The 16864-nt window shown below is 40.1% G+C and overlaps 1 protein-coding gene across 2 annotated transcripts in view; it reads left to right on the top strand.

Moving 5' to 3' along the window:
- FRMD3 (FERM domain containing 3) overlaps positions 1-16461 on the top strand; it is a 295269-nt gene extending 278808 nt beyond the window's left edge. For both annotated transcript variants that reach the window (XM_068236899.1, XM_068236889.1), the window contains one exon: positions 7674-16461. In XM_068236899.1, coding sequence (XP_068093000.1) covers positions 7674-8275 — 602 coding nt within the window. In that variant the 3' untranslated portion in view covers positions 8276-16461. The remainder of the gene's footprint in view (positions 1-7673) is intronic.
- The last annotated feature ends 403 nt before the right edge of the window (positions 16462-16864 follow it).

Here is a 16864-nt window from a genome sequence, read left to right as displayed (position 1 = left end):
CTCCCCAAAATATGCATAATCTGGCAGCGGATCACCGCCGAAAATACATGTAGCAGCAGTGGTTCCCCCAAAATACACAGAATCTGGAAGCAGCAGTTCCCCCATTATACACAATCTGGCAGCGGTTCCCCAAAAATACACAATCTGGCAGCTGTTTCTCAAAATACACTTAATCTGGCAGCAGCAGTTCCCCAAAAATAGTTAATCTGGCAGCAGTTCCCCCAAAATAGGTGCCCCCAGTATAGGTAACCAGGTCAAAAGGTATCCCCAGTGGAAGTAACCAGGTCTATAGGTTTTCCCAGTGCAGGTATCCAGGTCTATAGAGTGTCCCCAGTATAAGTAGCCTAGTCTACATGTGTCCCCAGAATAGATAACCAGGTCTATAGATGTCCCCATTTAAGATAGCCAGGTCTATAGATGTCCCCAGTTAAGATAGCCAGGTCTATAGGTGTCCCCAGTATAGGTAGCCTGGTCTACAGGTGTCTCCAGAATAGGTAGCAAGGCCTATAGGTGTCCCCAGTACAGATAGCCAGGTCTATAGGTGTCCTCAGTACAGATAGCCAGGTCTATAGGTGTCTCCTGTATAGATAGCCAGGTCTATAGGTGTCTCCTGTATAGATAGCCAGGTCTTTAGGTGTCCCCAGTATATGTAGCCAGGTGTATAGGTGTCCCCAGTATAGCCAGCTCTATAGGTGCCCCTAGTATATACAGCCAGGTCTATAGGTGCCCCCAGTATATGTAGCTAGGTCTATAAGTGCCCCCAGTATATGTAGTCAGGTGTATAAGTGCCCCCAGTATATGCAGCCAGGTGTATAGGTCTCCCCAGTATATGCAGCCAGGTGTATAGGTGTCCCCAGTATAGCCAGGTCTATAGGTGCCCCCAGTATATGTAGCTAGGTCTATAAGTGCCCCCAGTATATTTAGTCAGGTGTATAAGTGCCCCCAGTATATGCAGCCAGGTGTATAGGTCTCCCCAGTATATGCAGCCAGGTGTATAGGTCTCCCCAGTATAGCCAGGTCTATAGGTGCCCTCAGTATATGTAGCTAGGTCTGTAAGTGCCCCCAGTATATGCAGCCAGGCTTGTAGTGTCTCCAGGAGGGGAGACAGCCAGCGAAGGAGGGCGATTTGCATAGCAGCGGAGAAGGGGGGAAGTTTCCCCCCCCCCCTTCTCTCACCTTGGGGCCCCCCTACCTGGCTCTCCCCTCCGTAATCTGTAAAGTGTCGGCGCAGCGGGTAGCGGCTGACAGCGGGCGGAGACTTACCGCTGTTCAGCCACCGGAGGGAGCGCTGATCTGTGTGCCACTAGTGGCACACAGATCAGCGCTCCCTCCGGTGGCTGAACAGCGGTAAGTCTCCGCCCGCTGTCAGCCTCTGCGCCAACACTTTACAGATTCTGGAGGGGAGAGCCAGGAAGGGGGGCCCCAAGGTGAGAGAAGGGGGGGGGGAAACTTCCCCCCTTCTCCGCTGCTATGCAAATCGCCCTCCTTCGCTGGCTGTCTCCCCTCCTGCTCAGGGCTCTCTGGAGGGGCGGCGGGCCCCCCCTGACCACGGGCCCTCGGTCCGTGCCCGAGTGCCCTAATGGTCAGTCCGCCCCTGATTCTTGGTGCCCAGGATAGTGACATTGCACCTAAGGCACACCTATAGACCTGAGGAAGCGGTTTTGACCGTGAAACACGTTGTCATTTGCGCCCCAATAAAACTTGAGAAATACTTACCACTACCTTACCAGTGCTTTTTACTACTATAAGGTTGGAACTATAGTACCTTACTCTAACTACTATATGAATGATTAGAAACACTGATATATGTCCACGGCACCTCCTACTCTCTCCCAGTCTCTTTTACCCCTGTACAGGGGAGTGTACACTTGGAAGTCTTCCCAGTGACCAATCTTTTTGCAGTTGCGACTAACCATATTATCAGAAGCAAGGCCGAGTGAGGACGGCATTTCCTCAAATGCGAGAAAAGTGGTTGCTTTTTCAGCAACCCAATTTTGTGAGTATATCTCTTCTTATCATATATATACTCCAAGTGTCCCTTTGATAATACACCAGATCGGGCTCCCGTCTCCCTGTGTCCTTTTTTGTTTTTTACAAGAGCCTGCCTTCCTGGCAGAATACAACTTTTGAGAGCAGAAGGAGATAAAATACATGAACTATTGACTTTGTTCTAACTCTGGGGCACTTATTAGGCTGGCACTGAGCAGAGACAACAAAACATTCAATCTAGTCTGTAAATGTTTAAATATAAAATAAAACCATGGGATATAGCAAAAGTCATTTAAGGAGTAGGAGCATATATACAATTGTTTATCTCATTGGTTTATTTTCACCTCAGGTTCTCTTTAATGCTGCTTCTAGTTGTGTTAAGCTTAAAGAGAACCTGTACTGAGTAAAAATATTTTAAATGAACACATGAGGTAACTTCAAATGAACATTACATAGTTACCTTGCCATCAGTTCCTCTCAGAAGCTCACCATTTTCTTCTGACAATAATCCCTTCCAGTTCTGACAATATTTTGTCAGATCTGAAATATATCAGCTGCTGTCAGTAAAATATCAGTTGCTGTCAGTTACAGCTGAGTGGACAACTGATGTGGCCGATAATGTCCATGTTTCCCTATGGCTCAAGTGGGCGATGTTACAGTTTAACTGTGTGCTGACCAGAAAGCTGTTATGGGTAATGGCCATTTTCAAAATGGAGGACGGTAAAATTCCCTTGATCACAGTGAACAAGCAGGACGCGGGACAGGAGAAAGACACTGAGGAGTAGACTACATGGAAGGTAAGTATGACTTGTGTATGCTTATTTTGACTTTTAATTTTAAGTTTAGGTTTTCTTTAAAGGTGAATAACATTTTAGAACAGGGTAAAGGTGGCAGCCCTATATTCCTCTTTATACAGATCTCTGTTAGTTGTCTGATTCTGTTAGTCTAGTTGGCTAAATGAGCAATCATTTACCCTCCGCGATCAAAACACACACTCAAAATAAGCTATTTGCGATTACCTTCTGTTTTAAGAACGCAAACTTCTGTTTTGCATAGCATTTTGGTAAGGAGGCTGCCGACACAGGCCACCTAGCGCCAGTGCAGTGCGGCCGCACTAACTTATTTGATGAATCCTTGTTGTATAGGTTTAACTCCCAGCACTTAAACAGTGAGCTCAAGGAGAATTGGGGCGAGCCTCTAAATTAGAGGCTTCCATCTACTGAGGTTTGTTTCTAACTTTTTCTCCTAATTTGCCTTCAGGTACACTTTAAGTACCAGCAGGATGAGCATGGCTACCCTTATTTGTTTGATAAATGTCCTACGTTTATATATTTGTAGCTGAAGTATAATTTTTGTTAACTTTGAAGAAGGGTGCTCTGATTCAGTGTACATTATATATCATAAGTTTTATTACTATGGTTACATAAAAATAATGAGAGTAACAGAAGATAGCAGAATTACATTTATTAGTAGTTGGATTAATTCTACTTGTTGACTATTTCAAATAACAAGTACAGGATGTAGTAAGAGAGTAATTATTTCCTGAGGAGCTGATCCATCAAGTCCTCTTGATTGCAGCAGCCTGAGTAATTATATTATACTGCTCTGTTAAAATCATGTGGAAAAAACATCTCATAATTATTATGGTTCAGAGGGTCATCACATTACTGCTCTTCACATGAGAGCCAATTATTGTTTCTTGTACACAAATTAACCTATGTATCTGTGGGCTGAGCTCCTCATCGCTTCTCGCCCACAGAGACTGCTGATTTAGAGAATAACATTACCCTGACATGCCATTAGGGAAGAAGGCTCTGCTATAACAATGTACAGTATATATGGTACATTCACAAAACCTCAGTAAAATTTACATGTGCATGTTTCACAAATACTGTAATTTGTGTTATACATACAATGCCTAAGTTGCCTGTTATGCATGTAGAATAGACAAGACACATAACATTTATATTGTGCTTTTCTCCTGGCGGACTCAAAGTGCCAGAGCTGCAGCCACTATGACACGCTCTATAGGCAGTAGCAGTGTTAAGGAGTCTTGCCCAGGGTCTCCTTACTGAATAAGTGCTGGCTTATAGGAAGGGCCTAGATTTAAACCTAGGTCGCTTGAGTCAGAGGAGGAGCCCTCAACTAGTACACTATCCAGCCGCTATTCTATCCAGCTTGTAAAAGTTGCGCTATTTGCGCAATGTCCTATGTAGTACGCATGAAGCCTGGTGAGCTATAAGAGCCCTCTGCGTACATACATTGTACTGAGGTATTTTGAATATATATCCTTTTATGTGTTGCCTCGAAATCACCAATCAGATTCAAGCTCTATATTTTCTTGCTGCCTTTGCAATCCACAGGACTTATCTTCAGCTGTGCTGAAGCTGCTCATATGTTCCCCATGCACTCATGCACTGTTTCCTATTAGTTCCACTTTCAATTATGCTTGCTCAGTTATGCCATGTGCAGGGTCTGCTCTTAATCTGCACACGTCAAAAATGTCTAGACCTTTTTACACTGATCATGGCAATGGTGTGCACATATTTAGCTAATAAATAGTGTATGCTTTATATCAAACTTGCTTGCCAAGTTCAAGGAGCTAATTTAACAGCTTGCAAAATTAAGATCCATAGACAGTATAGAGAAGAGGGTGTTGCTCACCAAACATGCACTGGCCAAAGCCAGTTAGAGTACAACTGGAGCAGGATACAGTGGTTGCTAGCTAGGTCACCCTTAAAAAATGGCCCTAAGAATGGCCAGAAATGGCCCTGCTAATATGTACTCTATTAAAAACATCAAATTGTGTATGGTAGCCTTACCAGTTGAGTTCTGTGAGGGTTGTATGGTGTGTGGCTAGTCTTAGAAGTTTTGTCAGGGTTTTATTCTTTTTTTCTGGTGATATATGGTCACGGAACAGGATGTATAGGGAAATCATCCCTATGGGGATATTATTATTATTATTTAGTATTTTAGCATTTTCCGCAACGCTGTACAGAGTATATATAGTCTTGTCACTAACGGTCCCTGGGAGGAGCTCACAATCTAGTCCCTATATAGTGTGCAGTAGCATACTGAAAGACTCTAATCTTGCTTCACTTTAAAACAGGAAATTATTTGGCTTTCCAATTATACTTTGAAGTTTTGCACAGCCTGGCACTGAGTACACTGACAACAAACTTACCTTATGTAGCTTTGCTTCGGGTTAGGTATGCTTGAAAGTGTACATGAGGAGAACCTAAAGTAAAAATGAGATGCTTACCTTAGAAAAGAGAAGCCGTTAGATCCTCCAGAGGCTTCACATGTCCTTCTGGCCCCTGCCGTTACTGCACACAAACCTCCGGAATATGTTGGACAAGAGCTTGTCGGATATGTTACGTGGCCACCAAGCACGTTTAGCTTTGTGCTAATGTGCAGGTACAGCCATTATGAACAAGTGCAGTATAGCTGTGCTCGTGCATGAAGAGGAGCATGGTTGTGACCATGAAGGGGGTCCCAGGCAGCAGCAGTGGTCCCCGGGAGGACATGGGAAGCCTCTGGAGGATTTAAAGGCTGCTCTTTTCTTAGGTAAGTATCTAATTTTTGTCTTTAAAGGGTATCCGAGGTGAGGCACACACATTAACCTTTACTTACCTGGGGCTTCTCCCAGCCCCTAAAAGTCTGTGCAGTACCTCGCCGCAGTACCGCTGTGGTCCAGTGTTCAGTTGATCCCTCAGCAATTTATGTGGCGACATTTGCGCATACGCCCACCGGTCATGATCACACTTCTGTAACTGGGAGCATTCTGTGCAAATGTAGTAGCACTGCACATGCGCAGAACACTCCCGGTGCACTTGTCATGTGCAGAAACTGAGGGATCACAGTGGAACTGCAGCGGGGGACCAAACAGACTTCTAGGGTCTTGAAGCCCCAGGTAAGTAAAGCTTAATGTATGTGCATGACTTCAAATATTCTTTAAGCTCATCTCAGGTTGTCTTTAAGAATTTGATGGCTTGTAGTATGCATTAAACTGCATTAATGCGAACGGGTCAGAGGAGTAAATTATTGGCATAAAATGCTAGTTTACTTACATCCTTTTTAGATAAAATGTATTGTAGCATTACTGATGCTAGCTGTGTTTTAAAACTTGACATATGAGTCCTGTTTATAATAAGAAGTGACTCACCTCTTGTAAGACCGGACTCATACTCTATACACAGTAGGGTGGTAGGAGGGCTTGCATGCTTCCTGGCTTTCAGCTCCCCGCACTAAATCTACATAGATGGATAAGGGATACATTACTAGCTCATGACAAATGTTTAGATATGATTATTATTCATTTGCTGTAAATGTTTTAATTACATTTACACTTATCAAATCCATGGTTTGGTTAAAAGGCAGTACCACCTAATGGCTGGTCATTAGTGCCACCATCGCCGGGGTATAAACCCTGTAGTGAATACTGCTTAAAGCGGAATATAACCCTGCATTTCAACTTTGCTCTGAAACATTATTTACAGCATATTATATGCAAAAAGCATTTTTTTTTTACTAGACCAGCATTGGAAGGGTTAAACACAGAGGTTTAAAGTTCGTGGAGAGATATGCAGAAGTTCAGATTATTACATTCTATTTAGTTAAATGTATCTATTGAGAAATGTTACACACTCTTTGGCTGTCCTCCAGCTCCTTCTCAGTCAGAGAGATGAGTCACATGTCACACTTAGATACATTTATGTAAACAAAATGTATCTATGTCAGCTTCGGATGCGTCTGCAGAAATCTCCAGGAACTTTAAAGCCCTGTGTAACCCTTCCAATGCTGGTCTAGTAAAAAAAAAAATGCTGTTGGCATATAATATACTGTAAATAATGTTTTAGAGCAAAGTTGAAATGCAGGGTTATATTCCGCTTTAATAAATCTGCAATTTAACATCACAGTAATGGATGTGCTTGCTTACTATTCTTAAAAGTAAGCATCACTAGAAGTTTAGCCGCACTGCTGTATATCACTGCTTGAGCCAACACCGCAGGAATTGGCCAACACCAAAGTATAATCACAGAATAAAAGAATATGCACAATGAAAGTGGCATATATATTGCTTTACTGATCCTGGCCCCATTTTAAGAATGCTTGCATAAGTCCTAAGTATGCTTGAAGTGTGTAAGAAAAGGTGTATCTGATTCTTGTATGTAAAGAGTAATGAACAATGTGTAATGAATTCAGGAGGAGTGTTATGTTGTACTACATAGACCGCATTTACCTTGTACATCATGCAGTCATTTTTAGAAGCAGATATGTTTTGCTTGACTGAACAACACAAGAGGCAGTCCTGTGATCACGGTGAGAATGCATGTATAGGTGGCCTGTTAGTGATAAAACAAGGATTAGAAACATAACATAATAACATTATGGTCAATTGCTAAACCATATCCTCTTTCAAAAAGGCTTATGTTGCTAACCGTATATTTTCTCCGTGAAATCTACATGTCTTGTTACTAGCATTTAATATCTGTGCCTACAGCAATCATAGTCATAGTTGCAGATTATACTAATCCATAGCAAGTCATCAGATTTCAGTTTACCGGGTGGTAAATGGTGATACTTGCTGTGGTATAGTGTACTTTGCAACATGCCTTAACAAATTAGCTCCTTAGCCTGTTGGTTAATAAAAACATGCTTTTCTTTCTTTGTTTTCTCTGTAGGTATCTTGCTTTCACATCACAATGATGTCAGTTCCTCTCCTGCTGCTGGCAATTCCCCTACCAGAGACATAGAGGTGATGCCAGATCTAAGGCATGATGAGGAAGAGAGAATGAAAGAGGAGCCTTTAACTATCTCAGAGCAGATGTATAACCCAAGTGCTAGCTTGCTGCCCACACCAATAGATGAGGGAGTTGAGATGCTGTTTAACAGCACCCTCAGGCCAGAGTGCGACAGAGACAGAGATATTGATTCATTTGAGGAATTTGATGCAGATGAACATGCATTTTTGATTGCAGAGGAGGAAGAGCTGAAGGAAGCCAGGAAAGCCCTAAGTGTAAGCTACAATTTCCTCATGGGAAACATGCAGTTGAATGCCTTCCTGAAGAGCTTCTCTCGGCTTGTCTTGGTGGCACTGGGGCTGCTGTTGGTGCTTCTCCCGCTTCTCCTCGTTCTTCTGGAGTCAGACATTGACATTTCCTTTCTCCATGAAATCCGGCAGACACCAGAGTTTGAGCAGTTCCACAACGAGTACTACTGTCCACTTAGGAAGTGGCTGGCGTGTAAGATCAGTTCTGCGCTGAATGTCGCCAACAGTGCTTAAACTATTGCAATATTAACATCTGAGGGTTATATTCAAATTCTTGTCCTCACCATATCAAAAAGATATTTTTCTCGCAGAAGAGGTTATGTTAACTGCTACCAAAAAAAAACCAGGAAGTCAATTGTAAAAATTGTTGAATTTATTGCTTTTTTACTGTATAGTTGGTCATTATGTACATATTCGTAGATGCTGACTTGGTGTGTTTAAATTGAATCCGATTATCCTTGATCTTTAGCAGTTCGGGTTTGTTCATTTTGGATATAAACCTCAGATTAAAGTCCCCAGCTCCTTCCATGTCATAGAGAAGCGGAACATATCACACAGCTCTGGTCCGGGTATCTCTGGCAGTGGAAGAATTAACCGAGGCCTATACAAGCAACATTTTTTTGCTGGTTTAATTTTTCTTAACTTTTTATGTGTTTCAAAATTTTGGTAAACATTTGTAGAAAAGAAATATGTCTTAACTTATTTAATTGTACAGATTAAAAAAATGCACAAGAGCATATTGAAAAAAAGGTATTTTTAAATGTCCATTAGAATATTTTTTTGCCCTAACATGATTTTGTTCTGGTACGTATGTCTCAATTTTCCAAACCATATTTACATTGTATGCAGAGGGTTTACCTTGCTGTATAGGTAACTTTTACATCCAAAACAGAGCAGGCGTATGAATTAAGGATTTACTGTATTTATTTAGGTTAATCTGTGCTAAATGTACCGTATATCATGTTTGGATCAAATTAAGTTAAACATTTGGCAGACGATGAAGGGATTGGTTTATATAAGCAAATTATGAAAAAATTACACGTTTTTCACATTAAGATATTTGTTAAATTTCCAGATTAACATTTACTACATACATATGATCATTGTTTTCTCATTTCTAATAGGGTGTGGGTAAAAGCCAGGCTAGAGACTGAGTGGGATGTAAGCAGAGTGGTCTTATTATCTAGTGCAGTAACATGTAGCAATTACTAACCAATTAAGAGTTACTCTTTACTGATTGACCAGTTATTGTCTGTGCACAAGCATCAGCTATTATCTGTACGCAATTATTGATTATTATGATTGATTATGTTCTCACAAGCAGTGATGAAGCAGTGCTTGTTACTTTGACAGGGTACATAGAGAGGCATTGCCTTACGGGAGGTTTTTATGCCTATAATTTGAAATTAATATTATGGAGACTTGGTCACATTTTCTTTGTGGTCAGGAGAACGGTATTCATGTCTAATACGTAGTTTTAAGCTTATAAATAGGAAAACATTATTCTGATATGATCTTCCAACCAGCTTTTTAGAAAGCAAATGTTCCCCAGACATGTCTTAGGGTAGATTGTGTATCACTCAACTGAGGGTCCATCTAATGCTACCCCAATTATTCTGACAGTTGATATAGTTTGTTAATCAATACACAGATTTTCAACCTTCTTGGAATTTCAGTGCACTTTTTTTTCACTAATTTAGAGAAGAGTAGAAAGTATTTGACCATTGCTATGATCCTTTTAGATATCTTCTGCCAAACAAGGAATGTACTGGCTGGCACATTAGAGACATGTACTGGCTGGCACATTAGAGGCATGTACTGGCTGGCACATTATAGGCAGAGGCATATGTCTATATTTTCCTAGTCTATATTTGATTACATTTTCCATTTTCCCATGCTGACTTTTACACAAACTAAAACCTAGAGGAGAGATTAGATCAAATACACTCATTGATATACTTTGAAATCTCGTAAAATGATCTTGGTGCTTTTTGTTTGATATTTTAACAAAGAAAAAATGCACAATGGGCTTAAATAATTACTCCTATATATTTCAATCCATCCATTTTTGAATGGGAAAATGTTTTAGATCATGTGTTTGTACAGTAATATTATATAGCATTCTTACCATTGGTACCAATATACATGTTACAGTTTTCTTAGCTGAACTGCAGTGATTGATACAATGTCCCATGTCCCATTAAGTCCTCTCCAAGGAGGTATTTTAAAACCTTACCTATAAAACACATTTAAAGCTCTCACAAAGCAAGAAATTACCTAAAACAAGTTACCTTTCTACCTACAGTACATTTAAGTACTTTTATCAGTTGCTAAGTGCTGAAAAGTTTTTCCGTAGATAAGGTGAAACATTTTCTCAAGGGAGAAAACTCAAGAGAAAGGTTAAATGGATAAGGGCCATTGGCTTATTTAGGGCAAATTTTAAGGGAAATTCTTGTTTAGGTGGCCACACACCATACAATTGTTTAAATTCAAGGATTACAATACATTTTTCTGATTGATTGTAACATTTGAAAAATCTTTCCGATGTGCTACACACACCTGTTCAATTTTTCCCCAATTATGAAAAACAAAATGATTGAAAACTCTAAGAAAATTGCTTTGGTATATATCAAGAAATTGACAATCTACCCTACACCATTCAATTTTCATAAAAACTGATTAGTAAAATCCACCACTCCCAATTTACTTATTATAGAAAAAAAATGGGAATCCGATTGGGTTTCTTGCTCGAGTAAGCTTTTGACTTTTTGAGAAATCCAATCAGTTTTATCAAATTGCCATAAAATCTGATAATTTTATTGTATTGTGTGTGGCCACCTTTAGTGGGATTGAGTTAAGTGATGCTGAAGTATTACTCAGCACATTAATTACCTCAGCACATTCTCCTCACAGATTAAGCTGTAGGTGGTAGAGCTGGTAGTGCATGCTGTTCAACCCGAGAGCTAGTGAATGAAACCACAGAGGTTAGTGATGTTATTACATTAGCCTCAGCTCTTGTAGGTCTGTGCTCACTTTAACTACCACATTAAGTGGAGCTTAGATGTTGTTAATGTTCCTCTTAGCCGGGGTTTGAAGTATATTTTAAGGTCTGTATTCAAATTGGGTTGATTGGTAAACCTTCTTGTCATATTTCGGAAGTAGTACTTAATATTCTTTACCATCTAAAGAAAATTTCAGGTTCATTTTAACTTTCTTTGCAGTGTTACAAAAATCTATTACAATAAGATCCAATGATGCAACATAGTAAATTGTTTTGTGGCTTTTGAGTGCTTGCTGTGTTTTCATTTCCTAACCAGCAGTTACTCAGATACTACAAAGCAACACACAGTTTCCCTCCTATTTTTTTTACAAGGTTTAATGTGAATAATAACTGCTAATATGTCCACAACAAAGGTAGTGATAATGAGTTTAAGTTTGGCACATTTTTTTAGGATGGGTTTCAGAAATGGGAATCCGATTTTATAAGAAATATTTTGCAACTCATAAATTGTATTTGTGAAAGCTTTCTTGACAATCATGATGGGATTGGGCAATTTATAATGTGGTATCTTACAGGAAAAGGAAAAATAGAAGTTTTTATTAGTTTATAATTTGCTTAATCATGTTCAAATCATATCCGTAAGTCTCTGACTTACATGAATACACCATTGTATAGTGTGGCCTTAATTGCAACAAATACTACTGCCATGTGCTTTATTCATGGTTACCTTAGATCAGCACTTATAACTCCCTATGCTGTTTAATGATAAGTCCAAATAAAACAGATCTTTCATTGGTTTGAATTGGTTTTGTTAGGGTTTTATTAGATATGCATCAAGAATTCAGACAGTAATATCTGTGCAGAGTCCTTCCTTCTCCTCCCCCGTTTATCTTTCTCCTCTTCCCTCGTTTGTCTTGCTTGCCCTGTTGCATCTTCTACAGTAGTGGGTGATCAAAGCACTCAGAAGCAAGAGTAACACTCCTCAGACTCCTCATAGAAAGCCACGATAAGAGAGAATATATGAGGACCCAGATGCAGCCACCCTTCTCTAAAGCTAACTACACATGGGTCGATAACATCCCAATCTGGCAAGTAGACAATGACTCAACAATCAGAAATCAATCAGAAAGCATAGATCCACCTTGTCTCACTTATTCCCCATTACATTTCAACAGAAACCTGGTTGGGAATCGATTATATTAATCAATAAACTATCATACATTGATGAGAAGTTACTCAGTGGGATAGGATGAGGGCAATAGATCACTGGCAGATTTCAAGGTGACACAATCTATCAGGAAAATCGACCCATGTATGGCTACCTTAAGATGTGTTAGAGGTTAGAGCATGTTTTAGTTGTCAAGTCAGGATTAAGTGGCTTGAAGCTGGATCTTTTACTTGCAACATTAAACTCTAAAGAATTGCTTAACATATAGCTTTGGCGTGTTCAAGATATTGCCCATTTTGGTATTCTTACCAGTAAATATTTTTTTTTATAGTCAAACATTTTAGCACAAACAAAAGTAAAGTATGCAACATAAGACCAAAACCAGCATCACAAATGCTGATTAGTTCTAGCTGTAAGTGAAAAGTGAATTTTTATAGGGTTGTTGTGGCCAAAGGGACAGAAAACGGAATTAACTATTTTAATTTCTCAATCACACAAATGTTGAAGTTTAGTAAGAAACGTGACATACACAGTGTGATCATTGCCTTGTTGTGACAATGCCACCTGTTGCTTTTTTTAACCAGTGACTCTATAACTTGAGGAGCATTCACACAGGACTGACTGAACTGGGGGGTTTAGGTGGGGTTCAGCTGTTACACGGATCTTGGGAAATTCTGTTGAATTCAGTCATAAAAATGTCATGGTAGAACCTTGTATAACATAGAGAAAAGCTTGTAAATGATGCATAAGAATTAGATACTGTGATTTGTCACTTTGTTAACTCTGTCTACTAATATTGCTCCTAGGAGCTGCAATGTCTTTCTAGGGATTAAACCTCTCAGAACAAATTGAAGCTGCTTTTGTAACTTATGCTAAATTGCTAATTCTTTCAGCGACATCTCAATCAATCAAGAGGCGCTGATTATATGAAAGTGTGAATGTGCATTACTACAGAAAATTATATAATTGCATTGTCTTAGCAGTTTTCCATGCAAGCAATTCTTATTTTTGTAAAGCAATTTCATGAAAATGTAGCTTTTGGCCAGTCTATGACTTCTATGTCTAATTTTTGCTATTTCTGTGTTCAGTTAGCAGTATTTCCCCATGTGTAGCTGAACAAGGTGGAGCTGAACACACCTAACATTGTGAAGGAATGTAACACTGTATCAGCTCATCTCCACACTGACCTCTGACTCCAGCACAAACATGAACAAATGTATACAACTGTGTCATGTAACAATTCCTGTACTTCCTCATAATCATCTTTAACACTGCAGTATCACCTTACTTTGCTGGCTCAAACCTGCTTGGTGTCTATGGGACAACATAGAAAGTTTACATGAGGTAGTTTGAAATATCAGTTCCTTCAGTTTGTCTGAAGGGCTTAACTAAAGAGTCAGCCCCAAATCTCATTATGACCATATCGTGACAAGTGTAGTTATGGTAGCCTATGAATGTTGTTGGATATTGCAATACCTGGTATTTCTTTACTGTTAGCATCATCAGTTGGTGCATTACATTTCCCAGCATGCTCTGGGGTTCCTTTGCTGATGCAGCTATGAAATAGGGTTCAAAAACAGTTTTTGCCCAATATTTACATGAAAGAATTCTGTTGTCAAGAGACATATTATGTAAACTTTGGTATTATTCAGGTGAACAGTTGAATCCATGAGTAAAATCCTAGCTGTTGTATTTTGCTGTAACACACACTGAATGGTAAACATTACCCTGTTATTTAAATAACCTGCTAGTGTTAAATTACTAATTCTATTAGCCTACCTACTGTGTTCAACCCATTTATAGAAAACGGTATGCTTTGTCGAAAAGCAGGAAACAATACCTAAAAAAATGCCTAAAAGAAGTAAATTGTTCAACCTAAATGTTGCACATTAGAGGGGCAATTTTTTTTTATTAAAACTAAACTATTGAAAGTGCACTTTAACAAAATCCATCAGGAGAGGCTGGTTTAATTTAAAGTGACTCTGAAATGATGTGTAACATAATGAGATAAACATGTATATGTACAGTATCAATTTTACTTACATCCTGACAATGTTTTTTTTTTTTTTTTCCTTTCATTGTCAAGGTTAATAATGCAGAGCTGTAAGGAAGAGTTTATTTGCAGTCTGCAGGGATTACTCTGATTGATAACTAATTAGAGATCATAGAACCCATGTGTGGCTGGCATAAATACAAGTGCGATAAAAAGTTCAGTAGGTGGCAATGTGCCATCTGGGGGATGAGTAAACATTAATAACTGTAGCCATGCACCTGAGACTGTTAAAACGTTAGACCAAGATTTAACCTTTAAATTCCAAATAGGAATATACCATTCTAATTTAAGATTAGCTCTATAGATACAATTGTTTATCTCATTAGAAAAGTTTCATTTCAGGTTTGCGTTAAGTTGCACATCTCTTTTAATCCAGTTTGCTATGACTGGATACTTGCATGATGTGAGTTTTCTCTTGGGTCTGTGAACTTGCATCAGTGTCTGTGAACCATACAGGAAAGCCACAGATCCTGAGAAGGCCTCTCATATGGGATTACTGATGGAATGATATCATACAGTCCTCTCACTCCACTGATCCCCACCGGATACATAAGTATAGACGTGCCCCTTAAGAGGCAATTAATGCTTGAAACTCCAGTCAAGATGTTTATTCATGTTTTGAGGGATGTGTGGGAAGAACAGTATCTCTGTTAGCTTCTTACTGGCTGTCCTGGTCTTGACTGGGACAATTCCCCCTTATTTCCTGTACTATTGACCCCTAGGGCACTGCTGATACCTGATCATCCTGTCTCCTCTTTGTGGAGTACATTATTCATATATTATTTTGATGCCCAGGGAGCAAATAACACTGTCTAGTCAACAGTGGGTTACTGGGACAGGGATTAAGGGGGAATTCACCAGCAGAGAGAGGGTATTTACCAAGACAAATACATGGAAACCTGGAGCAAAAGTGGAACAGTTGCTTAGAGCAGCCAATCAAAGTCCTATTCTCAGTCAAAAGCTGAATCCTCATCGGTTGCTCCATTTTGCTCCAGTTTTCCTTATAGTGGTCTTGCTAAATCTCCCTCAAATATTACAACTCTTTTCTAATCCGAACTTCAAACAGTTCTGGTAAATCTAATAGATGTTCCAAATGCACAAAGATGTGTTGGTTTAGTATAAAATGTATCTGCTTAAGGAGAACTGCTTTTTGATGGCAGTTCTTCTTACGTCATATAAAATGCTTATATCAGAATATTTATTCTGCTTCATAGATAGGTTCCTGCTATAACTGTATAACCGAGCAGGCTATTTAATACATCATTTGTTCCAAAACCTTCTTGCTGTGTACTTGCAATGTACTGTACATCTATTAATGTTATTAAATAAGACTAATGAAGAATCAAAATGTAGCAGGTTAAAGCAAGTGTAAATTACAATGTTTGAATGTGGAAGGTTTTCATGTAAGTGACATAAAGGTTTATAATTAGGAAAGTGAGCATTTAGCCATGTATAGAGAGTTCCTCAAATCTCTCCCAGCTTTCACCATAAAGCTCTGCACAATTTGCAACAATAGAGCTACAGCCCTGTGAAATGATTGGTTGGTACCCAACTCACATGTACAAAGTACTATCATATGGGCCAATAAGCAAATGCTATATTCCATTTAAATTGTGTGTAAATTTTGGTATCCTTTCCTTTGTTAATAAACTTCTGTTAACTAGCAAAGACACTTCTTTTGCACTATGGTATTCAGCTGTGACCATGCCTATACATTGTATTTGGTCTGTAGGGAGCACTGCAGGAAAGATAGTTGGAGACTCCAGCAGCCTGTGTTTGCCCAGGCCTAAAGGACTTGAACAACTTTGGAATGTAGCACTGTAGGAAGTGTTAGGGCTTATTTCCACCGGGTGTCGCATCCATTTTTAAACTGCTGCAGCAGAATCGCTATACCTGTGCCATGCATGGTTGTAGGGAATCGGTTGCGTGCTATGGAAACCTGCTGTGTGCCATCTGTAATTACACCGGCATGCGATTTGGATGGCATGCTATTGTCTAAATAGGCACTGTTTCCCCATCTAGCTCACTTGCTAGGAAAGCTGCGTATTCAGACTTAATGGAAACAGGCCCTTAAGCTCCATACACACGCTGGTCACCACAAGCAATGAGGGTGAAGACTCAGAAGACCTAAAGGGCAACTGAAGTGAGAGAGATATGAAGGCTGCCATATTTATTTCCTTTTAAAGGGACCCTGAGCAGTGCCCGAATTTAAAAGATTTCACTTACCTGGGACTTCCTCCAGCCCACCGCAGGCTGCGATGTCTCCCGGCGTCCGCCTGGCTATTCTCCGTGCGGCCCCGCCGGACCCCGTTAACGGTGACACCTGGGCCTGATGGCACCGTGATGACGCGTAGCTGCCGGCGTGATGACGAGCAGTGTAAGGATCCAGGAAGAGTCGGCCCAGGTGTCGCCAGTAACGGGGGCCGGCGGAGCCACGCGGAGAATAGCCAGGAGGACGCCAGGGGACCTCGCAGCCTGCGTTGGGCTGGAGGAAGCCCCAGGAAAGTGCAATCTTTTAAATTCAGGCACTGCTCAGGGTCCCTTTAACCTCCTTGGCGGTAATCCCGAGCTGAGCTCGGGGTATGCCGCCGGAGGTCGCCG

Source organism: Hyperolius riggenbachi, chromosome 1 (genome assembly GCF_040937935.1).
Source record: "Hyperolius riggenbachi isolate aHypRig1 chromosome 1, aHypRig1.pri, whole genome shotgun sequence".
NCBI classification, from domain to species: Eukaryota; Metazoa; Chordata; class Amphibia; order Anura; family Hyperoliidae; genus Hyperolius; species Hyperolius riggenbachi.
This window is presented reverse-complemented; position numbering and strand designations above follow the sequence as displayed.